The following is a 27,440-nucleotide window of genomic DNA, read 5'->3' on the forward strand; positions in this document are numbered from 1 at the left end:
GCTTGCACTGGACAGCTGTCTTAGCCTGTGTTGGACAAGGAGAGGCCAATGGGCAGTTAGTATCAAGTGCAAGTAGAGTTTTGACATTTCACTGTTCTGTAAGATTGTATTAGTCTAAACAGCAGTCTTCTGTCTCCTTCTGTCTCTTAAAGTTTTTTTTTTTAGCTGTCCTGATTTAATTTCAGAAACTGACTGTAGTTTCCTCTTAGAAGACAGCAAAAGTTCATCATTAGTAGAACATTTGCATGCCAGCCTGCAACCTCAACTTGGTTTATTTCTGGGCTTCTCAAGACACGGTCACTCTGCTGAAGGCGATCCCACCCCTCCATTAGCTTTTAAAACCCGGTGATCAGTTACCGGAATCCCCCACGGATCAATGATGGGGCTGTCCTAGCATTTGCATAACTGATGTGGAAGAGCACACATGGAAGGGTGAGCAGGTTTGTCCTCCAACCTGAAATAGAAGAGTGAAATGGTTAGTCATCAGCACAGTGTTAAAAAAAGATTTTGCAACGCTGAATAAAAACAGTCGATAAAACGGCAGGTGAAGCTCTATGTCAGTAATATCCCAGCAGTGTGCTTGGGGTTTTAGCACTCATAACGTACAGAGCGAAACTTGCAGCTGCCACACTGAGCAAAAAGCCTCAGAATTATGTTTTATTTTTGGCAAATAGCAACGTTACGCTAGGTAGTAGTCTAAACAACTGGAGGGATTTCAGAGTTTACTAGAAACAAGATAAGGACCTTACCTCTATGAATCCATTTGTACTCAAATACCGCTTCCCTGCAAGCACGGAAAGAATAACAGTAAAGGGTATTGAGAGCAACAGCAAAGATGAGCAAAGGTAAGAAACATACACATATACACGTGCAAAACATCTTCTGTCTTCTGCACTGAACAAAGGGACCGAGAACATGATGAAGACAGAGAAAATCACAAAGAGAAAATGATGGATTTCCTGCACAAGAAATTAACTGTCAAGCCATGAATCTGTAAACTATATAAAGCTCAGGTTTAAAAGTGGTTAGAGAAGTTAATGACAGCTAATAAGAACATCAGGTCTGCTCACTACATAGAAATCCTCCTCAGCTCAGGAGGCCCACGTGCCAGTTACCAATGGGGGTAATCAGGAGCAGGATCCTTCCTCCTTCCTCCTGCCATCTATTACTGTCTCTCTGAGTCAGATGAACTGCGGGTGCCTGCTTGGAAAAGTAAGCTGCGAACCACATCTGTATTAAAAGGAGGGCTCAAAACGTAGAACATTTCTCACTTGTGTAAACAGCACTGTGTATTAATCACAGAAATACTGGCATAATTGGACACTTTAAAGTACAAATGGAACTTCTCTGTCAGCTGGTTTCAGATTAGATATTAATAACATTCCAACAGTGCCTCCAGCTAGAGGGAATGAGGCCCACAGCACTACTTGATTATTACTGTATTTTCATATACTATGCCTACAAGGATAAAAATTGGTTTGGAAGTGGAAGCTGATTTTAGAGCCCTTTAACTCCTCACTGAGATACAGCCCTCTTATGGCTGTTGGATGCTTTTGCCAACTACAGATGAAGAAATATTGTATTCTGAAAGTTAGAGCTTGCTGGCATCTGACACTCCTTCCTTACATTTGAGCTTTGTAGCTCCTTAGGCTCAGTATTACCATCACAACAGTAAGTTAAGCGTGCCAAAATACAGACAGATTGGCATTAAGGCTGTTTTAAAAACACTGTTATCCTTAAGAAAGCTTTTCTATGCTTTGTGTCCCCTTTTAGACTCTAAATACTGGTCAGAGTTTGGAATAAATAATACAATCTACGTCGTTATGATACAGCCCATCTTCATAGCAAAGAGCACATAAAGAACCGTTTTCTGCTTATTTTTCTGTTGACAAGTTCTGCATTAGAAAAGCACTTACACAAAGCCAAGCTTTGCACAACAATAGTTTTCCTACTTCTCCCAATGCACGTTCCCTGCAAATAGCTACGTTTTAATTCCTTCCTGTTAAAATTACTTCATGAATTTTGATCCGTGATGCAATCTCCCTAGAAGCCTTATATCGTGATGCTGAATTGAAATGAAATGTTTCCATACTACATGATAAATACCCAAGCATTGTTACGGAGAGCACCCCAATGTTCTGATAGAATCCACACTTACCTACATCCCAGGATCAGCTAAGGTGAGGGTGGGTTACAATGAACCTTACCGTGTGGGTTATGAAGGTGAATCCACAGAGCAGCTGAAAAAATGTCCCGAAGCTTTACTTAAGCCTTCTGTGTCCTTTGCCAGAAGTGTGTTTCTGAGGAGCAGAAGGTATTTCTGAGGGTGAAAGACAGGAGGGCAGGAGGTCAAATTCCTTAACAGCCACAACACATCAAAAAAAATTGATTTGGAAAATCAAAAAAAGATCAAATTGTTGGCTTTTTTGGTAGCATCTTTTGTATAGCATTCATACATACTGTGTAACCCTGTAAGAGTAACCATAAATAAAAAGCATTTCTAGGAAACATCATACCAGTTATTAAAACATCCCCAATTCTTTTAAGGCGTAACTACAGAATAAAAGGGAAAACTTCAGTGACAGCTATGGCTGGGAAGAAAATATGCTCTCAAGATCAGGTACAGTAGCAGATGACAGATCAACCAGAGGCAGAGTAGGTCAGCATCTCACCTGCAGTCTAGATAGCGATGGAATCCACAGAGAGGAATGGAGATATCTGCTCGTGTCACCTTGAGGACAGTGATACTCATCTGTCCGATTCTGACAATGTCTCTCTTTTTGTGTTGCTGTTTTTTCACTTAAAAAAGGAGCACTAACAGCATGCACAATTTCTGAAGAATCATCCGAGCCCAAGGCACTAGGGCTGCATCCTTAAGCCAGGTGATGGAAGTATGGTTATGAACAATTTCATGAACTGCAGAGTTAATATTTACTGTTATAAATAGTTATTATTCTATAACTATTTCAGCAAAATTCAATATGAGGGCTGGCTGAGGAACCAGACTGTGCAATAGAACAGAGCCCAGAAAACAGAGCGATAAGGATACATAGATATGCCTACAGACAAATGTAATCCACTTTGCTTACAGTGGGATTAGTCTGCAGCTAAGAGGACTATTTTACTATTCAACATTTTCAAAATAGTCCATGAATTAGGACTTTGTTTTAAAAGTGCTGGCTTGAGAAATGATTAGCATGCTTCTTAATAGCCCAGAATGACTCACAAGGCATTGTGGTTGACACCAATTGCATTTTAAAGGTCTTCATCTACAGAAGGCTAATAAAAAATATTTTAGATGCATCTAAATATTGAAATGGCTTTGAAATCATTAAATTTTCCCTAAGTATCACATACATTCTGCAAATAAGAGTTAATGCGGGAATAAAAAGCAAATAAAGTAAGCAAGCTAACCACAAATATACTTAAAATGAGTAAATTTCATTTATATAAACTACGAATGTCATTTTCTATCTGTAGACCACGCAGCGATAAGTGGCAGATAAATGTGATGTGCTTTAAAGATACGGTAACAATTTCTGAAACCAAGATCAAGATGTCTGTTATGAGAAAAATCAGAGAAAAGAAAATGATTTGCCTATTTCTAACATCTGAGCTTCAGATCAGAAGAAAGCAGAGCTGCCACTTCAGAAGATAAGCATTTTAGATTTCAACAACTACAGTAATTGCTTGCATTGTGCACGCAGGAGATATAGGATCTGTGCAGTGAAGGAAACCAGATAATACGAGGCAGGTCACTCCTGCCTATGGAGTTAATGATGGATTTTCCAGCATTTTATCATTAGCTGTCTTCTCGGTGCTTGAGTTACAACTGAAAAAGGGCCTGGGGAAAATACAGCATTTTTTACAGTCACAGTCTAAAATCTGAAACCACATCTGTGGTTTATTCCAGAGATGCAATTCAATGCAATCTTAGGACAGCACAAAATAAGTTTTGTTTTGTTTTTTTAAACTTTACAGTGATGGTTTTTCTGTTAACAAGCAGATTTTCTTCATATCGAGGCCTACAACTAACTAAATGTAGTCAGCAGTAACATTCTGCAGAATTATTTTGAAAAGGTATTATTGGCTGTTGCAGCCTCACTTACGTGGTAAATGAATATAAGGATGAAAAATAGTCATTCATAGAATCAAATCAAAGGCATAAATGTCCTTTCACAGATGGGACAGTTATCACTCTGTTCATCTAATCGAGATGACAGTATGGAATATGGAACAAACCTGGGGTGACCCAGTTCAAAAATAGGCAAGTAAAAACAGTTGAAAAGCACTTATCTCAGTTCATCTTGCAGCACAGTCAGGTTTCTGCGATGCATCCCGGTGTCTCCTGCTAAACGATACAGCAGAAGCACTTGCATTGCTTTCCCTGCATTTTACAATGATTTCTTCCAGCTACTTATGGCCAAATTTAGCTCTAGAAGCACCAAGAGTTTCAGCAAGTACTTACCAGCAAGCTGTTTGCTGGTAGGGCTAAAATAGATGCTATTTTAATTTTGATACGCAAGACTTGAAAGATTATGAGCTACAGCTTTTTCAGATGCCACATTTCATAACCCACCATCATTCTCCACTTTGAGCAAAGTCTCATTTCATATTTGACTTGAATTTGAGTGAAAATAACTACTGATTTACAAAACTACTAGACTGTTCTACCTATAGCAACCAACAGCCATGAGTCCCACTCAGCAGGGCCCCAGGTAGAGACAGGCTAACATAATGGGCCAGAATATCAATTACCAGCAGAAATTCTTGAATGGAAACTACATTTATGTGAACTAAGCAAATGTTTTTGGCAAGGTTCTCCAGGAAACTGGTGCAGACTATCAGCAACACCAGCTAAATATTAAGAATACTGAAATATATTGATCTTGGTTTTGGATATTTTTGGATTTTACTTTGATGCAACGTTGAAGAGTTATCCGTATTGAACAGACATCATTAAAAATTGCCTCAGATCATCTCTGTATAATTGAGAATAGAACAGAGCCTTGTGCAACCCCTACACCGCAAGTCAGGCAAGGACTGAAATAAGGGTACTTACATAAGAACCAGTTGTTCAAGTTACATTACAGTTTGCACCCTAATGTCCACTAGCGGTATTGAAGAGGTGGTGCTTACACAACTGCTGGGCTTACATGCCGCTGCCTGCACATTGGCAAAATACATCCTACTCCTCTTTTCCTCGTATTTTGAGAAAGAAAAACTTTAATGTTTTTCCTTAGTCTAGGGGGCAGCCTGCCAGCAAAAAGACAACTTTCTCTTCCCACCTTTCTATGGAACCACTTTTGCTCAACCACATAATTCAAAAAACCATCTACAGTCTTAAAAGTAATTTACTGAGACCATTACTGAGGTCCTACTAGGGACCATTCTTCTCACAGAATAGCATCTTGTGACTGAGAAATCCATCAAAACGTAGTTTTTAAGTATGAGGTTTCTTGTGTTAGGACTTTGATGATGAAACATTCCCTGCGACCTTCAGCAGAGACTAAATTTACCAACTTCTAAAGACTGGAGTAAACCATTTTGATTAGCAAACGACAGATGAGAAAGCAAGGGTCTATTTTTGTGCAGATATCCTTACCCTCTAGCAGAGGTAGTCCTTCTGACCGCCCACAGCATTTCTTTCCTTTGTTGAATCACATGAGGGTGATGCCAGATGCTGCAGTTACTGATAGAAATTCTTTTCACAGAGATGCATTAATGGTATCCTGGACATATAAAGAAAAATAAACTGGAAACAGAATAAAATTATTCCTATTTTTATCATGCTAGCAAAATATACCTTGAGAGAAGTGTTTATCACCAAAACATTTAGGAAATTGTGCATTAACACTTCAAGAGGAAAATGCACATTTACCTTTTCAAGACAGTAGATACCTAATGAAAAACAGGCATAAGTATTTTAATAGTCCATAATTTTTCTTGTTTTTCCAGTATATGCAAGCTTATTTGATAAATATTATTCAATTACAAAAGAAAACTAGTAGGCTAGCTGTCTGCCAGGCATATTTCTGATTTTTTCTGGTTTATTTAATTTGCTTTATTTGATTATTTAGGGAAAAAGGAGCCTGTAAATTTTCAGTAATAATTGAACTGCGGTGCTGTGAGAAAGAAAGAAGGGAAAGGGGAGAGGGGAAGAAGGTGTGGAGGGAGGAAAAGAAGAAAGGAAAAAAATAAAATGCAAAGACATACCTGATCTTCGAACTAATCTGAAGGAAAATATGCGTTTGTTTTAGCTCAGCATTTGTAAATTGAAGTTATTACAATTCAGGTGAAGAATTGATGTACTTCCATATTCTATGTCAAAAAATAAAAGAAGTGTAATCTTACTCTGCAGGCTAGCTTACCAAGTCAGGAATTTGTGGCTGATGTTCTGAAGAACAAACTTATACTTCTGTGAAACATGGAGTCTTTAAAAAAAATGATATGTAAATATTAAGCAAGTTGTTGAATTCTTTTTTGAGACTCCTAAGACAAGACCATACCTGCTCATACTGTCAGATGGGAGAGAAAAGTGCTAGCTTAAATATTCAGAAACACTTTCTTGAGGATCTACTGATTCCTAAATCAGGTACTTACCAACCTGAAATTATACAGTATGAAAATCACCTGTTACAAAAATGAATTATGGTTTTGAATACAGACATCTCAATCTGTGCATCATCTCTTCTTGAAACTATAAATAGCTTGAAGTAGTACTTCCAAAAGAGTTACAAATCACTCTTACTTTACTTCCATTGCCAGATGAATACAGTATTGTAAACTAAGATGGCTGTCATTTCACTCTGATTTGCTACCTACAAAAGAAGCAATCCAATAAGAGTGACTGGGAAAGCAGTAAATTGGTAACTTTTCTCCTGTTACGTACCTAAGCACGATAAAAATCAAAATAAGAATGCTGACTCAAACTGAAAACATGAATCACAAAACCCTCTGATGCCATTCTTAAAGTGTTCATCAAGAGATGAAAGCTGATAAAACGTGCCCATAGAACAGTATTTGTAAACGACCAGTCAGATGGTTGTTCAACAAAGTAATTAGTTTTTCTCTACTTGGCAAGTGGAATAAGCATTATCAGAAAACAGACTCTCAAACAAGAGGGCTGAAGTCTGAGACCAGGCTCAAAAACCTACTGGAGATCAAGCCCTCCACACCATTCTATCTCTGACTACTCGCAGGTACAGAAATGTGTTTACTTCCTTGTTTTAATAGCAGCAAAGGTTTCTGCTGCATTTGAGATTTTTGGACTGCACCTCCAGCAAGATGGTTTTGCACCTGAGAGCTGCCTTAAATAAAACTGCTTCCTTCCACCCAAGGACTCCAAACACAACATACTGAATGAAAAACATTACAAAATATAACAATGATTAGCCATTAATTTTTTCTTCACTTAGTAAAAATCTATGAGAATACATTAACACCTTCAACTACAGAAATAACACACGTCCCACTTCATATTACTGTACTTACTATTGTACTACACACGTGTTTCACAAAGACAACTCTGGCTTTGGAAGTTCTGCTGTAAAAATTCGGATCCTGATTGGGAATAGGGAAAAAGACCTACGTCTGCCTACACAAAAACAGTGATCAAAAAGAAAAAACAATTATTTCTTCAAGCTAACCCTTGAAAGTCAAAGCTACAGCACTTGGAATACCTTTCCATCTGTGAACACATAAGATGATCCCTTTTCCCTTGAAAATGCAGCAGGCAAAATTACTTGCAGTTTTGGTGAATTATGCGTGTGATGCACAACTACTCCCTCTCTCTCATGCACAAATGCGTCAGCTTGCTGCAGCCCCACCATCTGAAGGGGTAAGAAGCAAATTCAATCTGTTTGGACTGCACTTGTTCAGTTCTTCCTCATCCATCCTGGAAATGCTAACAGCCCAGATAGAAATTCCAGCTGGAACTCAGGGTATTGCAATCAACTGGACACATATTATCGCCAAAAGCAACAGGAGGGGCAGACAGACTGTGGAAGGGTTCTGCCCTGGTGACGATACACAACTCTGTAATTCCTATACTTAGCCCTGATGAATTTTTCCTTACATCTGTGGGAAGAATCACAGGTTGACCATAGGTGAGTGTCAGATCAAACAGATAAAAGGTGTTCAGAAATCAGAACTCCCTATGAAACATCACCATCCTCCTTCATTAAAAGAAAATGATGTGAAAATATATTTCCTGATGAAATCTCTCTAGCACACATCTATCTGTTCCTATGTTTAGCTTCCAAATTCTATCAGTCTAAAATCTTAGCAACTGTAGGTGCAAGCCATCTAAGAACAGGACAAAACAATAGAGTAGCACATCTAGCATGATCGGTCTCTCCAAATCAGAAAGTTCATGTTATTGAGATGTAATTATTTTTCAAATTTTGCTCTGTGTTAAGGTGTGCCTTGCAATCCCTTCAACAGAAGAAAGTCAAATTGGTAGCCAGAACATGATTATAACTTCTGTACAACAATGAAGTGTTGAGACAGAAAGCTAGCTTTTGCAGTTAGTATACAGAGAGATTAAGATGGCTCAGGAGCCAGTAACAGCATAGAGTAATTGCATTAGAGCAACCAACAAGAAATAATTTGCTCTGCCAAGAAAAGCATCCCCAGTAAAACCATTTCCCCAGCACCCAAGCTAGCTCATCCCAAACCAGCTGGAGTTTCTTCTATGCTACTCTACAGGAAGTGCCATAAGCATAATCATTCTGCTCTCTTTCCAGGAAACACCGTGGTCTGCATGCTAAAGAAGATGGCATGCTGCCCTGACTTAGAGAAGACATAAGCAAGAGCTTACTGTGATCTTATTCTCTGAAGGCAGTTTGTTACTGTTTTGAATGTTCACCATTCCTGTCAAAGCACTTTAGTCATGCTTTATGAAGAAAAAACAGGATACACCAATCTCATTTTTTTGTACACCAAGCTGTAAAGTTTTTGAGATTACATTTCACTTGACAGAAGACATTTTGAAATACACACAAAAATTCAAAAGGAGAAATAAAGATTGAGAGTGGTGCAAAGATATGTATCTATGAATCAAGAGATCGGGTTCAGTTGTAGCAAAGGAGTTAAACTGTGGCAGTTCTACTAAACTCTGATAATACAGAAAGCGTACATTGTACTCATGTACTTTTTTTTTTTTTTTTTTTAAACAGAAATACTTTTATATTTGGAGGTGGCACTAGTCATGAAATCAGAAGACATTACTCTGTACTGGACTTACATGCCAAGGTTTGGTAGCAGGGCACTGCTCCATGTCAGATCACAGCCAGATCCAGCTGCTCCAAAGGGATCCTCTGCTGCACATAGCTGAGCCATAGTGATGCTGGGTGTACTCTGGGACAGCAGATTTAAGAAAGGGAAACACTGCTGCACAACAGTAGCTAGGAAAGAGGAATGAGAATTGTTACCACTTTAACATTTCAACAAGCAGTCTCTAAAGAACAGGTCACACACGATTCTGCATCTGCAGACAATTATCTTTATAGAATGATAGTGAACTGTACCTCCTACAGCCTGACATCTGAGACTTACAGGTCAAGGAAATCATGCCTTCCAATGAGTAATACATATGAATTGCCAGAGTAAAGGTCCTTCATAACTTTCACTTTTTTAATGTCCATTGCTGAGTAAGAAGAGAGCCTGGAGAGAAAAATCTAGCAGTCTTAAATGCAGAAAGTCAATGGGACTTAATCCATTTAGTTACCTTTATAAACTTCTGAGGTCATTACAGTTAATTAAAAAAATTATTTTATTGATTTCCTCTATATTTTAAAAAAGAAAAGCCAGCTCTTTGAACACAATCATGTTTTCCTAAGCTTCCTTTGGAGACCTTAAAAGAAGACAAAGAAACCCCACCTTACGCAGATAGTTTTCTGAACAATAGAACACAACAGAAAATCTTAATGTGAGAAGGCATTTATCTCTGCTTTTCTTCTTGTTAATGAACCTCAGGTATTTACACAGAACAGTCACCTCTATAATCTATCTGACTAAAAGAATGGTAAGAAAAGCTAGCAAAATGAAGTGAAAACCAAGAGTTTATAGAAGTAGGAGCTGTGTGACAAAAGGAGCACAATGCATCAACCTACACGGTACGTGGTCTTCAACAGAATAAGCCCTTGCATTCAGAAGAAGAAAGAGCTCAAGTTTTTGCATAATACATATAAGATCAGCACTTTCATGTGACCTACAGGTCACAAAGAAGCATTCACTTATTTTCTTACAACTTCAGTAGAAAAATACAGGAGACGTACTGCTATTAACTGCAAAAACGCATGAACATACTGATATTTAACTGGATAAAAACCATGGAGGTTTCCCTAAAACACGAGGTTTAACCAAACTTTGCAAATGTACCCGAGCCAAAGAAGTGCATAAGTGGTCTGAGCCTTTTGTCCCCATGGGAGACCATTAATCCCTCAGGTACAACAAAGGCTCCAGATTCTCTGATTATCGGTCTGGTTTGCTCCTTTCTCTATTTTTTTTTTGATGAGAGAAGACCCTCATAAGATGTAAATTTCCCCATCTCTTTGACAACAGAGAGCACAAACAAGTAGAAACCATGAAACACTTTCGGATTCAATACTAAAAAGTTGACATCTAATACTCCAATTTGAAGCATCTAGAAGGCTTCTTCCCTTCTATTTCTTGGGATGATAATAAAGTAAACTGAACAAATCCGCTAGAACCTGTAGGCCAAAGAATAGAGAATATGGTTTTTCCTGGACTCAATAAGAGAAAATGGACCATCACAGTCTGCCTGCACTGCTAATAAAAAAAATAGACCTTTGTTACTGCACAGCCCTTGGAAAAGAGACCAGCTACTACTGAAAGGTTCAGATGGAATTCAAAAGGAGGTGACTCTCACAAGAACACATAAGACTTATTCAGGACTGTTCTGTGGGCTTAATTTAAGTATTAGAGAACTCTTAGTAGATAATCCTGAGACATATTAATACTGAGAGTTTTGGAAACAGACTAGAAGAAAGATCGTTGGCAACTGTTCTGTGCATTATATGAATAGTTTTTAATTGTATATGAGGAAATATGTCTACTTAAGTATTAGATTATAAAAATATAGTCCTTGGAAACTTGTATATGTCCTTACAACATGCAGTTATCAAAAGTTTTAAAGAAAGGATGTAATAAGGATTTATTTATAATTCTCGTGCACCACAGGGGCATGCTTTCAGTTGGTTCAATAACGGCTGATAACGTTAAAGGGGAACTGAATATTCTTTGTATTTGATTGGATCAGTAGCACTTAATTGATCTGTGTAAGTCACAGAACAAAATGGAGTTGCTTTCATTAAAAAACATCTGCTTCCATTGGCAGCTTCTTTGCAAAACCTTCTCATAGAGAATCAAGGGCTGATTAAGCAAACTATTCCTCAATACTGCTGGCTAAGAAAATCTTCTTGTCTTACACAGTTCAGTTGTAAGTACAAGAAACTGTAAATATGCAGCATTGAATAGAAGGATATTTTTTAGATGGACAGATGGACATTTTTTGACAAGAGATTAGGGAAGAACTACAAATGTAATTACTTTCCTGTTTCTTATAACATTAGCAGATGTTTAAGTTATCCCTTCCGCAATCTTATTAGTAATGATAAGCAAACTAAAAATATACATATAGAATCTAAGAGACTAATACAGATAGCTGAGCTGCACGTGCAGCTGGTTACTGCTTGTAAGACTTCTGGTTAAGTGCAACCAGCTCCCATAACCATGGCTGGGTAGTGCCTTGATCTTTGGCCTTTTTAACTTCTATTATACTCAGAATAAAATCTTCAAAAATCTGTTCAATTAAATACATAGATCTTATTCTGCAGCTAAGAGGCTCTATTTTTCAATGTATAGTGATTAGATATAAGGCATAACGCTGAACAGGATGACAGATGGTTCTGTGAAATCCTGAATAAATTTCAAGTCAGCATCACTATTCCAAAATACAGCTGCTGTTTTCACTAAATTACTGCTAATTCACAGTCACATACACAGTTGTGGTTCTTAGAACGTCAGGTTATAACTGCCGATGTTCAATGGCATAAGGCCAAGTGCTCGATCCAATGACTTCTCTTACGGTACAGATTCAAGGAACTAACTAAAAAAAGACTCCTTGCTTTTTTTTTTTTTTTTTTTTGAGACTTATCTGAAGAAAAGAGGAGCTTAATGGAGGCCACACATTCTGTTTCATACAAACTCTGTGTCAAAAAGTGCTAGCAGCAATCTGACTTTCCTCTACTGCAGCTACAAGCAGTTTAGGACATGTACAATGATAGGATGCTGCAACATAGAAAATGCTAATAAATCTAAAAGCAGATTCAAACAAAAAAACATCTTGAGCATAGCCAAACACTGGAGCAGGGTCCCACAAAGGTTGGGGATTTTCAGTCAAGGCTCTGAGGAGCTACCTCTGGTTAGACGTGCTACCTTACAGAAGCTGATCTAGACGACTTCTTGAGCTTTTTTCAAATTTAATTACTGTATCAACCTATGAAAATGAAAAAAAAATTCAATAGTTCAGGAAGTATTAAGTTAATCAAACCTGGTTTGCTACAGGCTGTGACTTAATGTTGGCAGCCTGCTTCATTTCTAGCATTTACCAAAACGTTCTGTGGCAAAACAAGAAAGGGAGACAGCAAAGTAATGCTGATAAGCCCTATTTTTTTCAGGAAAGACAACTAAAGAGTACAGATAAAATGAGACAAGGACAGAGAGAATATGAAAAGGGGCGATGGTCCTACAGCAATGCAAAAGAATGACAAAGGAAGCGTTGAGGACATTAAGATGGCAAGTAAGGGAAGCTGGGAAGTTAAGATGTTGCGTGCGCTGGGATCAGTCACAGCAGTAAAAATGCAGATCATGTCATAGCATAAAAAATAGGCCTCAAATACTTGGAAGAAATATGCTGTGCACAGTCCTTGTTCACACAGATAGGCACATAGGCAGATTGGAGAGATTTTCTATTTGAAATGTTTCACTTCTGGAGTATAAAATAGGCCTGCATGATTCATGACACCTTCCCTGAACCTGTTCTCTACAAAAGCCTCCACTTAAATCCCCTAATACTGGATTTCTTAAGAGCCCTTTTCTATCTAAATAGCTACCAAGTCTTTCCTAATAACCAACCTTGGCAGATTCTTTTTCTTGCAGATTAATCCAGTCCTACTTATTGCCATTAGGCAGGGATAATAATTGAGCAATTTTCTTATTGTTTAGAAGAATATCATTGTGGCTGCAATTATCTGACGTGAATTTAGGCCCCTACAGGTGAGCTACGTGTCAAACATACCATCGCAATTGATGGATAGTTAGCTAAATGGGTCACTGGAACCACATGTAGATGGTTATATTAGCTTAAGTGGTGTCAGTCTTGACCATATTGATTTCCTCTCCACTATCATAGGAGCTTGATATCTAACACATACATAAGTAAGTTCCTCAAGCTAAGATGCTGAATCCTATCCTGTATATTCTTTACTTACTCTCTACATTTTCCTTGGGGAACGTTATTATCTCAGATCCTTAAATGCATTTTTTCCTGTAATAAGAAAACTCAGAGGTGGGTGGAAGTGCTTAGCAAATGAAGTGAGTGTGATGGAAAATTCAGTCCTCCCCAGACCATAATTCACTAGTCTTGCTAGGGCTGCTTAACAGATTTGTTGGGCAATTCGTGTGCTTTTTTTTTTTTTAAAAAAAAAGGTGCCATTTTAACAGCCTGTCTGCACCTTAATAGCCATTGGTTTTGGCTTGCCTCAAACTTTCAGCCTTCTGTTAACTTCTCCCAAGCAAACAAGCAGATACCTCGCATTGACTGAACACCGATCTAAATTAAGAGCACGAGCTCCCTCTGTAGCCACTGGAAAGAATAAGCACTGTTCAAGCCCACAAAAGACAAAAAGCCATATACTCAAACAGAAAGTAAGCAGCTTTTTTTTTTTTTCCTCTAATTGAATTCATAAACATTCTTTTTCAGCAATAGAAAACCATTGCGTGGGCATCTTATTTAACCTATCCTGTGTGTGATATCATTGGCATTTTTATCCTGCAAAGCCATGGAAAATGTCACATGCAGAACAGACATACTGGCATTTCTCCCCCTTACTCCACATTCAATCTTCAAACTCTAAAAAAGGCCAATATGCCCAACTTATATGTTAAAAGCATTGATGGAAACTAGCATCTTGGAAGCTATTAGAAGCACTTGTGTTCCCACTGAGAATCAGAAATGTTGTGAGCGCTCAGCACACATCAGGATCTCAGCATATATCCCATCAAATGCGACAGAAGTTTTGCCTCCTCCTGAATCACAAGTGTGAACAAAGAATTTTAAAGCAAATTTCAGCTTTGCATGATCTCTTCTGAACCACATATCTCAACAGATCATAACATTTGTAACTTCTATCAGAGCTGAAGTGCTACATTTGAAAGTGAGGTCGCTGAGAACTGTTCTAAGCCTGAGATGAAATGATTTTGGCTTGGGAAGTTTTGGGGTTGGTTTAGCATTTTGAAGGTTTTCAAGTGAGATGTGGAGAACACTTTCTGCCTTGTATATACTACTAGTGTATTCTTACCCCAGGGCTTCAGGTGAAAAAACTTAGAGGTGAGAAATCAGAACATTCATTATTTCCCTATTTCTTTTTCCACTGAGAAGATGTGGGAGCACTCCCTGTTCAGTTAACACTTCCTTGTCAGAGACCAAGTGTGCCAAACCCTTTCCACTTCTGGAAGATTTACTTTGTAAAATTTAAGAGATTTCAAAGCCACTGCAGAAATTCTGAGTTACAGTGTTTGTCAGATAAGGAACTAATGTTATTTATGACATACAAGAGGTTTTTGTTTGTTTTGTTTTTTGTTGTTTTTTCAAACTGCACTTTCAGATTGTTCACCATTACAATGTATGTAATATACAAACACCTTATTCCATTCAAAATGAGATCAGAGATATCATGTTTGCTTCTGAGAGAGGGAGTATCTCTGGAACCATTCCCTCCCTTGAGCGGCCCTATTAATGATAGTGGTGGAGCAGAGGCTCTACTACATATAGCCACTTTGCCCAGATAGCAGTAGTCTGGGGATGCAGGAGACCAGAAAATACAGTAGGATGTGCAACATAGATTGATCCACTACTGAGAGAACCAGAAACCCTAACAAATGGTATTTCTGGGAATTTCTATTTCAGAATCTCAGGGCTTTTCTCAGGTTATTAGATAAACTCCCACCAAGAGAGCTTCTATTTCAGTCTGACATCTTTAGGAAATTAAGCTCATGTAATTGCATTGGCTGGCAACCCGTCCTTGACAGCTTTGAAGCTGTTGGCTAATTGTAATCAAATCTGACAAATATTTGATTCTCCTTCAAGTTTTATGAAGCATTATCAAGACTGCTCAATACTATTGGGTGTATAGCAATATTTTTTTTTTCAGAATATTCCTCCAAACCTTTTAATCTATTGTTTCTTTCTTAAATATACAACTAACCTAAAAATCAACGTGCGTCCTGAAGTAAAAACCATTTTAAAAGACGTAATATGGTGACAATTTTGTTGTAATCATATGTAGTGTGAATAATAGCAATATTAACACACTGAATGATGTAATAACAGGAAATCATTAGTTGATATCAGTGTAATTCAGAACAGAAAATGGTCCTTCATACAGAAGGTATCTATAATATTTAGTTCTATTTGACACTGAGCTGCAGGTGGTAAAATGGGTAAAAATCCTCTCAGTGAAAATTGCCTACATTTTGCAGGAATTACAAATTGGAAAAAATGGGAGAAAAACAATAGTAAAAGCTTTGGAAGGATGAAGAAAATGACCTTTCACTTATTACTACCTTTTTCTTAAGGAAAAAAAAGCCACAAAAAAACCCCCACCATATTTCCAGTTCTACATCCACAAAGAAGCAGCAAATTCTACACGTATGAAGGAGAAAAATAATCCAAAGGTCTCTCAAAGACTTAAAGAGTAAACTACCTTAAAAACGATACAGTTGTGTATCTACATGACGTTCAGATAAATGCAATGTCATCAGCTTCTGTCTTGTTAGGTTAATAATGAGCAGCTAAGGTATCAAAGAGAGGGGTAATACTGCTGCTCTGTGACACTATCTTCATTTACCAGCAAACTATCATTGCATTTTTGGATCATTGAAGCTGCTCAGAGTCTTGTTGGCATCTGGAATTCCTCATGGCTCCTAGATACCCAGAGCTGTCAGTGTCTATACTCTACTGGAAAGAAATGCATGTCTTTCCCATTCAGAACTACATTTATTCACAGGAAGCCTTGCACTTGTGGCCTCCGTGCTCAGTTATGGTAAACTTCTGTATTCAGAGTTAACACACCAATCTGAAAAATCTACAATAGTTTCCAGTGCAGAAAAAACAGTAACTCAAGTTGCTGGTGGCACTGTATGTCAGCGGCCCGCTAGTAAGTACTGAAACAGACTCAAAGACAGACATCTCCACAGCTCTTGAAAGAATCAATTCTAGTTAGCTGGATGATGACCTCCCCCTAATAAAGCATTTTCTTTCTGTAACATCAAAGTTTTGCTGGAATTACACCAGCAAATGGGAGACAATTTTGTCTTGTAACTCATCTCTCAAGTCTAGAATTCATTTCCATTGCTTATATAAAATAAGAGATTTTGCATACATACCTGAAGACAGTCTTTAACAGTGTGATCACACTTGATGCCACCTGTGAAGAAAAACACATTTGTCATGAAACTGAGGATCTATGTGTGAATACTTCTACTGTTTTATTTACTATATCCTCTGTCCTGGCTGTACAGCTTCTAAAAAGAAATAGCAGAATAACTTCTTCCTTTTTCACTTATCTCTCAGTAAGCTCCACAGAGAAGGGAGCCACTGTATCTCCAGCTCCTACCAAAATACACCTCAAATCCACTTTTTTTCAATGTTCTTCCAGAACATTATATAAACAGTCATTCATAGCTGCTTATGGTTTTTGCCAGTGAAAAATAAAATAGATCATATTACCACATCAATTGCATCTAAAAGAAATTTTTGCTGTTCAACAACATAGGGATTTATCTTAGAATTTAACATTCCCTTGCAAAATGAAACCAACAAATACATCAGTGAAGGAATTAGCATGTTGAAGAGCCATCTCAGTAGGAAAATAAACCACGTAGTTGAGCAGAAGGCCATTTTTGAAGCTAAACTATAAAAGCCAGGCTTCAGACTAAATTCTAATTCTCCTCTCTAAGCAGTGAGGTTTAGAACTCTTAAGGAATAAAAAAAACAGAAAATTGTGGGAATGAGAACATCAATTGTAGGAATGACTGATAAAATTACTTAATTGACACTAACCTAAAGACAGATTTACACAAAATGTATAATGGGCAAATGATGGATTAACTGCTTGAGTAAACAAAGAGGCTTTCTTTTTCATCTGACTCTAGTGAAGATGAAGAGGTCATTTTCCCCTGAAATTTGACAAGCTGCGAGAACTGTGATGCAAAATTGGAATAAAAAATACACGTTAATACACAGTTTCAAGTAGTTTTTACCAGAACTTGAAGAACAAACCAGTAGTAGTCAAAGACAACAGAATTAATACATTTTTATAATACTGCTTGAATGCAAACTGACTTCGCTTTAATAACTTCTGTAATTATACTCAAATAACACAAAAAAACACTTTGTGTCTCAGAAATGCTTCAAGTTCCTAAGAAGAGATCCAAGATGTTAAGAGCTGAAAGTTAAGAGGTACATCTTTGATAAAGTAAAGAAAAACAGCACTTCACAAAAGAAAATGTATTGCTGTTCTCCAGATCTATTCTGAATTATAAGGATAATGTGACAGCTGACAGAACATCCTCAACAAATGATACAAAACAAAGTAAATTTCTTGCTTCCCATTTATGTGCATTAGCATTTAACAGTTGTATAAAATAAACTTCGTTCAAGCAGTTTTAGATCTGGAATTCAGTGACAATCAGACGGTTGCGGTGCTATGGCTTCTGACAAAAGAAGTTGGAAAATAGAGCTACAAGACACAGCTTCTACCCTTAGCCTGGAATATGAACATTATACTACTTTAAGCAAAAATGTTATTTGCTTCTAAACTAGTAGAAGATAGGATATTGTATTACCTGCTAGCAGCCTTTACTCTGTATCCAAGTTCACACACATGCACTGTAAAAGTTTGCAAAGAATGTTAAGCAGCTTCAGAAAAAGGAGCTGGAAGCATAACATTCTGTACATCATCTCTTAGGCTCTTCATACTGAAAGAAGAGTTAAGGGGACTTACACTGAAAAAATATGACTTGGCAGGATATATTCTCTGACACTGGGAAACGACATGAGGATCTTTGCCTTGTAATTTGGTTTTGCACATACCTACACTGGCTGTAAGCACAGATAAGATAAACAACTGAAAGTTCACAGGCTGTAATTAAGATGCTGGGGCACGCCTAGCCACTGGGGAGAGCTTCATTTCTACATTTCACACAAGACCTTGAGGACAAGGAATAAAAAAAAGTGGTATCTCAGATACAAAACATTGCTGTATTGCAGCCTAGGCAATGAACAAACAGATTGCTGACCAACTCCGAAAGCAATAAAAAAGTACAAAGCAGCAGGAAAGTACAACAACTTGAGTATCTTTAACTCTATTTGCTGTGATGCTGGGGCAAAGGGGCATGGGAATCAAAGGGGTTTCGTGGGGCCACGAGTGCCTGAGGGTGCAAGTGGAGGGGTGCTGGGGGAGAGGGGGAGAAAGAGAGAGAGAGTATAGTCTTTTGTGTTCCCAAATGCAATGCCTAAACATTGCAAATCTCGCTGGTGGGCATCACACATAGTTGTTTGTATTTAGCTCTGCTTCCGTAGCTGATTCAGTGAAAAGCAAGCTGAATTCAGCTCTGTCCGCTTGGTCTCCACTGATAAGCACACTGCAGCGCATGCCAGACTGCCCAGGACAGAGCTCCTCTCACTGCCAGCTTGCCCAAGGCCACCCTAATTACGGCTAATTGCCTGGACAGTTATCTCTCTGCAGCCTGCGTCGTGCTTCCAAAAGCCTCTAATTGAATTGCTACAATTTTTGCCCTTCCTAATGCGGTGGGTTGGTGAGGTAAAATGACCCACAGGAGGCGGAGAGTGGGGGGGCTCCGCAGCCCATAAAGAGCGGAGGGGACGAAGGGTGGGTGTGCAGAGCTGTGCCCGAGCACCGGGGCCATGCAGTGAGCGCCCGCCGGGAGCAGCCATCGGGACTGCATCCGTGGGACATTTCGGCGTCAACCGTGGGACAGCCATCTCGCCACCTGCCAGCTCCCTGCGAGACACCGTTGTGCCCCAGCTCAAGGTACTCAGCCCCTTCCCACCTCTCAGCCTTGTCCCACTGCTCCCCAGAGGGAATTGGGGTGTGGGCCCCCGCGGGAGGAAGGCTCATCCTCACCCCTCATCAGCGGCCGGTTTGCTCACCTGCTATGCGGATCCAAGCTAGAAGCCAGGCAGCGAGCGACTTGAAGCTTACCCTGGTGCGGTTTCTTTTCAGATGCAGAGGTGTGTGGGTTTCCTGTTTCTGTCTTTAATCCTTTGTGCCGCCCTGTCAGAAACATTCGGACTGGTTTTGTCTGTAAGTACTCATCTCCCATGGGGGTCCTTTCCATTGGGCAGCATCCATGTCAAAGCCGACCAGTGACAGTGAGCACTTTCACGGTATACCCTGTGCTTAGAGATACAGCAGTTAGTCAAGACATAGCACTCATACATTTGAGGCTGTTCATTAATTAATTAAATACCAGGCTTTTGAGTAATAGCTCCCATGTCACAAAGAATAAAAAACAAAGGTCTAGAGCAAAATTCAATGGATATCCATCTGTCTGACTCAGAAAAGGTGGCGCGGATACGGCCCTTTTATAGAAACTGTCACGTAAATCCAAGCAATTACAAGAAAATTCTGCTGTTTGCTAAATGATTATCGGGAAGTAAACTTAAAATGCAGAGTCAAAATTGCTACCTCCAAACAGTGATTTGCAGTTTCATTTATATGATGTGAAATCTTTACAGTACATGGATGTCAACAACAAAACCAGTTACTGCACGGGGAGGAAGCAGGAGCTAGCAGTAGTAAACGCTTTGATATTATTATATTATTTATTTTTTCACTAAATTTCTCTTATTTCAAACCTTCAGAAGATACTTCTGGTCAGAGAGCATCCATTTGGGTGCCGATTGCCTTCTTGTCTTCAGAAAGAGTAGTTCAAGCACTGATCTACTTGCATTTCTCTTTCTTTGAGGCAAAAGAAAAAAGGGGCTGGACTTTGAACAGTGCTGGTTACCTACTTGGGCCACGTAAGTCAAGCACTCTTTTGTGTATACTATTTCAAAACTCAGAAGTTTCTTCTTGTAAAACTTTTTGTTTATTGTGTGCTGCTCACTTCTGACAACTACACCGAGCCTGCAAAGACTGAATGCTTGTTTAGATGTCTATTACGTGCCTATTGCAGAACTGAGTTGCCTTAGGCAATAATTGTTGTTTTCTGAGGAAAAGTCACACTGTGAGACTTTATGCACGGATGCACATCTAGGCACTTTTTGTGCTACTGACCTGTAATTTCCATAAGGCAAATGCTTCCTTTTCCTTTTTTTCCTTTCTCCTGGAAGCGTTACAAGACATCACAGCATCCCAGATGTCAGAGGAAGAATGACAGAATGTGATTCTGGCATTACTCAACTTACTTCAGATGTCAGTTAAAATCTGTTTGAAAATGGCTTAATTATACGACCGCTTAAAAAAATCTGAACAAATTAAAACAGTAACAAAGTGCAAAGTCGTGGCTATAACTACAACGGTTCATTGCGTGGAAAAATACTTCAAGTATATACTATTCAAAATACAGCCACGCATGCTGGTTCACAAAGATGAAAGATCATTGGATTATAAGAAAAAAGATAGATTATGTGTGTGCATTTGTAAGAAAATATATGCACATTATATGCAAAATGGCAATACAGTGCTAAGCTGTCTCAAATATCTGTCTTTCATCATTATTTCTGGTTAAGGTAATTACACTTTTTACCAATGTTTGTATATTCTCTGTCTCAGTGACACATGACAAATGCTGCAGTACCCACTGTAACTCCCCATATACAGACCACACAAAAGGATACATAAAAACTGATAAATGCATCTTAAACGTGTTAACTGGCTTTGTAGATTTATGCCCCACAGCAGATCTAACCAAATTGACAAATATGGAAATGTGCTTTTCAAATGACGTTTATCTAAGACGGGGTAATAGGAATCATCCTTTGTTGCAGGTCGTATTGATCACCTTTTAATGATAAAGGAAATGCCCATTGCAAGGGGGAGAGAAGAGGCACCAGGGGCATGTAAGATAGTTTACATGAATAATCTTCAAAAATGTATCTGCAGCTTGCTCTTTAATAAACACCTTGGCAACACTTTCTAATAGCAGGGGAAGGGGAGCAAAAACAACCTCCCAGATTACACCCGAATGTACAAACTTACATCTTACTTAGAACTTTCATTGAATTCAGTAACAGCTTTGACAAGTATGTAGCCATAGCACAGGACTGGGACTGTAAACGATAGAAATCATAACCACAAATGTGGAAGAAATGTTATTTCAGCAACATTTTTTTTGTCATTTTGTACATAAGCATCCAACAAAAGCGTTCATCGTGATCTTTTTCACTGACATCCATGAAAGGCAAAGGTTGCTGCCAAGTCAATTAACTCCTCTGATTTCTAATTTATTTGTCAGATGCAGTAGATAACCACAGATCTTTTAATGACAAACATGGTTTCACTGGTAAACGTGAAATACAGCCTGATGAGGATATAAAAGCAGGTAATTAAATTCTGAAAGTTAGTACTGTTGATTTTTTAAAATGTCTTAATTTATTTACTGTCATTAATCTAATTTAACTGCTTAGATATAAGGTTACTCCCACACTTTTGGGGATGTTCTGCTAAATATTGGTGAGGAAGAACATTTAAATTTCACCCACTCAGACCAGAAGTGTTCTTAAACTCTCTGTTGCCTTGGGAAAAGTACCATAATTGTATTACTTTAAAAGCAGTATGATTTATTATACTTTAAATACATTTATTTTTCTTTCTGCATACGCAATTCAGTATACCAGACTTCACCCTCACCCTCAATCAAGAGCTCATTTTTGTCTAAGAAGTGAGATCATTCTATCCAGTAGGGAAACCAACAGAAACTGGCAAATATTTTTTTGATTCTGATATTACGGAGCTGAAACTAATTGAATTAAAATTGTAAGGCACTGCTTATGTTAGAAGATTGTCGATCATGTAAAATAAACTCTCCACGTTACCTCTCACAATGTTTCTACATTTTAGCAATTTGGATTATTTTCATTAAAGTTGGGGAACTGGCTTTGCCCAGAAAGTAAGACAAGTCAATTAAAGTCAAGTCAAATTGACATTTACCCCAGTTTTTGTGTTTCCAGAATGAATGCCAGTTTAGTGCTGGTTTGTAGCTATATATTAAAAAATAACACCAAAACAAGAAGTATTTCCTCAACATTTGTGTAAAAATAATACTTCACCAATCAGAAACGATGTTGAAGGAAGACAGCATTTGCAATCTAACAGTGCAGTGCATGAGGCAATGCTGCCATTTGCAAATAAACTGCCAGTTCCTTTACCAAAAGGTATGATATTTAAGAATTATGGAACTCAGTGGAACCATTGCACGCCCAAACTTACAAGAGAACATAACCTAACTTGTCTGGGTGAGACCTAAAAATACATATAACTGCCTCTGTTATTAACCATATTTTAGATGCTCTTCTCTTCAAGAAATGCTGCAAGATCTCCAGGTAAACTTGAACTAGTACACTGTGTTAGTCACATAATATTAGATTAAAAAAACCAACCCCCAGACCCCACCAAAATCTATGAGCACATTTAGGAAAAATTTTAAACTACGAAACAAAACAACAACAACAAAAAAAAAAGCCAAAAACCAGAACTGTTTCATTGCTAGAGTCTGCAAGTAATTGGCTATACAAAAATCAAAATCATATATACTCACTGGAATGTGTGTATTCTTAAGTCCCTAAAATATATATATGCAATAAATATCAGATTACAAATAAATGTAACGACTAGTATAATCATATTAATCATCATAAAAATCCATAACAAATGAGATCAGAATAAAAATGAATTTAAGAAAAAATTTCAAATGAAAACACAATTGTTATTAACGTAAGAGTTAACACATTTCTGTCCATCCAAAGACCGGAAGCTAAGACGTCTCAACACAAACTTCCACGCAAAGTGTTAAATGCTGACTCTATATCAGAAACCTTTCTTGCCTTACAATTGCCCATCAATCTTTTTCACGTGGGCTGCACAGCTCTGTCTGGTCTGTATGTCACTACAGAAGTGAATCATTTCGACTGTCATGGCAGAATTCCCCCAGCATTCACCTGCTGCAAAACCTGCCTTTCAGACTATTTTCTGAGATGAAACATGTCCTCAGTGATAACATCAAGGAACAGTATTTTCACTTGTGTGATAATGGACTGTGAGTCATATTCTGCTACCCGTCACTTCTGTATGTAGAGAACTAAAACACTCTGCAAAATTACCTACAATTTGTACTCTAATATAGAACAAGCTTCCACCTTGTTGATAAAAAGCAAGATGTCTCCACTTTTTAGGTTTTTTGTTTTGCTTTTTTTTTTTTTTTTTTTAAATACACACAAACATATTACTCATTTTCCCCAAGTACAACAACAAGCTTTGAGAACACTTGATTACTGGGGTAATTTAAAAAGTATCAAAAAGCCAACTTGCACAAGATTAAAGAGAGCATATCGTACTTGTTATACATATGCAAAAGCACATCCTTCTGAGCCTTTAGACAAGCCCCAGACCCAGTTGTTAGGACTACAAATCACTTCTGTATCACTTAGCATCTCATTGGGAACGAAGTCAGACCTCATGCAGAACTTTTAACTGTTTTGTAAAGCTGACGAATTTGCTACATTTACCCTTCGGTTTCATCTCAAGCTAGCAGACACAAAAGAGGGAGTTAAGAAAAAAGGATAACTTTCTTCTACAATTGGGCTCGCTGGCCTCAAGAATCAAGATCATTAAGCTGTCAGAGTAGCTCCTTTGCAGCAATGGCATACAAAGCCGTGCAATTTCAATTTTGAGAGTTGCAGCTGCGTACCTGAAAGTTGCTTTGCTCTTCCAAGAAACAAGAGGTTCCATTTTAAGGATTTCCTTTCCAAATTGTCTTTTCGGGATCCTTATATGTTTAGCCACAATGTTATATGCAATTAATAGATATATTTACACCATGTTAACAGTAAGTAACGACCAATTTATTTTTTAGGAAATCTTGGAAGACCACTGGCTGATGAAAACATTGTGCGCACAGTAATCGAATTTCTGACTTACTTGCATCTTAAAGGTCAGTGAATACCTTTTAAATTCGGTTACATTTAGCAGGAACACTGAAGACCTGTTTCTGTTGGCCTTTCTCCTGTGACATTCAGGACTAGTCTTGAATGCATATGCCTGCTGCAGATCTGCCTGTATTTCTGGGAGCAAGGGAGAAGAAGTCAGTTCTACTGGAACATATTTAGGAATACATCTGACTTCAGGAGTACAGGCAGTCCTGTCAAAATGCAGGTGAATAAATACCCAGCACAAGTGTTTTCTAGTACTATTTGATTACTCCTGGCACTGTGGAAATAATAAGTTACTACTAATATGTTATGGGGCCAGCACACAGTTAGTTGAAAACAAAGTAAATATGGTCAGATTATATGCGAGTTATTAAAACCATTTAGTAACAAATTAGATAAAAGCTCAGTTTACCTCCAAGAGCAGTTGGTTGAAATTCAGACAAACTTGTTAACAATGAAGAAATGCGTCTCCCTTTCTCCTTGCATCCTCCAAGAAAGCCACATCATAAAGTTGCAAAACCACCAAGCTGCACGTTAGCAAACAGCTCAAAATGCTGCAGGCAAAACTATGGGAAGTCACAGAACTCTGACAAGATTTGTAAAACTGAGCTCACAGCTGGTCTTGTAAGAACAGTAGCTTCATTATATCATCAGGTAAAGAAAAAATCTGTCTGCTTCTGATTTTGTTCATTTTAATCACAATTCTGAGCCTTTTCATAATTTTCTCAAAAAAAAACTTCCACGTGAAGAAAGATAACTGAATGTTTTAAAATGTCTTCTGCCCTTCTAGAACCATCTACAAAACATTTAAAAACTTAGCCTATATTTACAAAGAAGAGAACAAGGAGGAAAAGATTTTCTTTGCAAATGATTGAGAATTCTCTGTTTCAGGAAGCAGGCAATCTGTAACTTCTATGCTCTTATCTTTGAATACAACAAATTATAAGCAATTTTGTCACATGATGTGGAACAGTAACAAAGAATAAGGTCTTATATGACATTTTCATTATATAAAAGACATTCAAGAGATCTATGAAATTTCTGTATACCTAGGAAACTGAATTCTAGACAACATTGGCATAATTTTCTAAATGATTTGCATGCACTCAAGCAAAATAATTTTCAGTACTGAAAACATCTACCCAATGCTTACTTATATCTGCATTTGTTGCAAAACTCCTTACAGCTAGTGCTAAAGGCCTGAGAGAATTCAAATGCATACATTTAAAGAACATTATTAGCATGTATATTTACTGTGGATAAATAAATAGCTTGTTTAGCATGCCCCTGAAAAGAGCCCTAGACATTTATTTCCATACCTCGCTATCCGAGCCTAGGGAAGCAAAAACAATAACTGGATAAAAAAGGAAAGAATGTGAAATATGCAAAGTGTGAGAGTCCACTGTGGTGAATAGGTTAAGACCTACTGAGCTGTTGGGCAAGAAAATAAAATGCATCTCATAGAAATACAAATGGTTCCTTCCCTGGGATGAATGAGGAAAAAAGATGTAGAATAACTATAACTATCAATTCCCTATTTAGCATATGTTATTTAGTGCTAAACACCTTCTTTTATTCAGAAAAGATGGTATTGTTATCTGACCTTGGAATACAGGAAAATAGTATCTCCAGATCATATAAAATGGCTTTTCCTTGAGATAGTTCTTGTATTCCCAGATTATAAAAGACAGAATATTGTCACATTATCCCCTAGCAGTAGGTATTGCCAAGACCTAGTACAAACTTTTACACCAAATCAGAACCATGAATTTTGGAGGTGAAAAATATACTTTGGTACTACGCTACTGTGGCAGAGATGCTTTAACATTTTTCCTCAAACGTCACTTTACCACATTAAATATATTCATTTAGATAAGTTCCTTCGAAGGTAGAGGGACAGCCACTCACAGAATTCAGCATCAGGGAATGATGATTACTCAGATTACACATGAATTTCTATCTATCTGTGAGATGAAGTGATTGTTTCAGGTATTACCATTATAAGAAATGCCTTAGAGATCACACAAAGTGGCTTCAGCCATTTCTCTTGGAAATGACTCCCCTCCAGTTTTAAAGTCTTACCCATGCAAAGCTGGTTGTAGAATGGCATGGGGCTGCCATTAATATTAAAACTTTTGAAGTTTGAGACCAGTAGTGACTCTCTGTCACTCTAAGTTCTTTTTAAAAAAAAAAAAAAAAAAGAAGTAACATTATTATAACAGGTCGTTAACATTTAAAAGAAAGAAAAAGTTTAAAGTAACCTATCAAAAGTGCAAAGATTCACCACTTACAGTTAACAGAAAATATATGAGAAAGTATACTACTGTAATTGGATCTTGTGATTTACTTGCCAAGATTGTCGTGCATAGTTACCATATCTGCTAATTCATTTCTTTTCCTTCTTTGAAGAGGCGGGAGCACTTGAGAATTTACCTTCACCAGAGGAAACAAACCTTTCTTGAACAAGAAAACATTTCTATTTTGTTGTAGTGCAAATTTGATTCAACTCTAAACAAAAGATCCAGAAGAGCAGAAGATGTATTGTTTTCATTAATATGAAAAATGGTAAATGATGTTTTGCCTCTTTGGTTCTGTTTCTCTCTCCTGTAACGTTATGGTGTAAAATTTTGGCTTGGTAAAATTTTTCTGTAGGTAAATGATAAAATAAAAATAAACAGCAACTACTTTGTTTTGTTTCCCTCTAAAAAGCACACAATAATTCACATACAAAACCCAGGCTAAATGATAAGATTATGCTGCATCTCTACTCATAAAATAGAACATAAATACTACATATGGAGATTCATAGCTTACTGAGACATGGGAAAAGTGCAACTTCAGACTGTTACCATCATACAATCTTTTTAGGTCACAGATCCACTTGTACTTCTATATTTCATGGAAATCCTTCTTACTGTTCATCTGCTGATAGACACGAAATATGAAATGCAAAAGGAAC

General features: G+C 37.7%; 2 protein-coding genes across 4 annotated transcripts in view; one reads left to right on the forward strand and one right to left on the reverse strand.

Annotated features, from left to right (window-relative positions):
• The window catches only part of TESMIN (testis expressed metallothionein like protein), a 77,974-nt gene that overhangs the window by 8,258 nt on the left and 42,276 nt on the right, over nucleotides 1–27,440 (reverse strand). For both annotated transcript variants that reach the window (XM_040701749.2, XM_040701748.2), the window contains 10 exons: nucleotides 24,894–27,406; nucleotides 24,496–24,613; nucleotides 21,534–21,604; nucleotides 20,610–20,759; nucleotides 18,154–19,724; nucleotides 16,693–16,733; nucleotides 9,248–9,407; nucleotides 5,606–6,321; nucleotides 2,673–4,351; nucleotides 358–2,320 (listed from right to left, as the gene is read on the reverse strand). The gene's annotated coding sequence lies outside the window, so the exon portion shown is untranslated. The remainder of the gene's footprint in view (nucleotides 1–357; nucleotides 2,321–2,672; nucleotides 4,352–5,605; nucleotides 6,322–9,247; nucleotides 9,408–16,692; nucleotides 16,734–18,153; nucleotides 19,725–20,609; nucleotides 20,760–21,533; nucleotides 21,605–24,495; nucleotides 24,614–24,893; nucleotides 27,407–27,440) is intronic.
• On the forward strand, nucleotides 19,202–27,165 carry GAL (galanin and GMAP prepropeptide). Of its 2 annotated transcripts, NM_001159678.2 has the most exons (7): nucleotides 19,202–19,361; nucleotides 19,554–19,634; nucleotides 20,299–20,353; nucleotides 21,323–21,394; nucleotides 21,790–21,876; nucleotides 24,406–24,483; nucleotides 26,891–27,165. In NM_001159678.2, exons 2-7 carry the CDS (start codon nucleotides 19,554–19,556, stop codon nucleotides 26,941–26,943), a joined length of 426 nt encoding a protein of 141 aa, NP_001153150.1. In that variant the 5' UTR covers nucleotides 19,202–19,361; the 3' UTR covers nucleotides 26,944–27,165. The 2 variants fall into 2 exon arrangements, with proteins under 2 accessions (NP_001153150.1, NP_001138861.1); NM_001145389.3 differs by lacking the exon at nucleotides 21,323–21,394.

The sequence above is a fragment of the Gallus gallus genome, chromosome 5 (assembly GCF_016699485.2).
Source record: "Gallus gallus isolate bGalGal1 chromosome 5, bGalGal1.mat.broiler.GRCg7b, whole genome shotgun sequence".
Classification (NCBI taxonomy): domain Eukaryota; kingdom Metazoa; phylum Chordata; class Aves; order Galliformes; family Phasianidae; genus Gallus; species Gallus gallus.

What these genes read in the sequence shown, in the direction of transcription:
- GAL (NM_001159678.2), top strand. Translation starts at nt 19,554, where the DNA reads ATGCAGAGGTGTGTGGGTTTCCTGTTTCTGTCTTTAATCCTTTGTGCC. An exon ending in AGAAGAGGCACCAGGGGCAT is followed by an intron (nt 21,395 to 21,789) that starts GTAAGATAGTTT and finishes TTTATTTGTCAG; the next exon opens with ATGCAGTAGATAACCACAGA. An exon ending in TGATGAGGATATAAAAGCAG is followed by an intron (nt 21,877 to 24,405) that starts GTAATTAAATTC and finishes TTTATTTTTTAG; the next exon opens with GAAATCTTGGAAGACCACTG.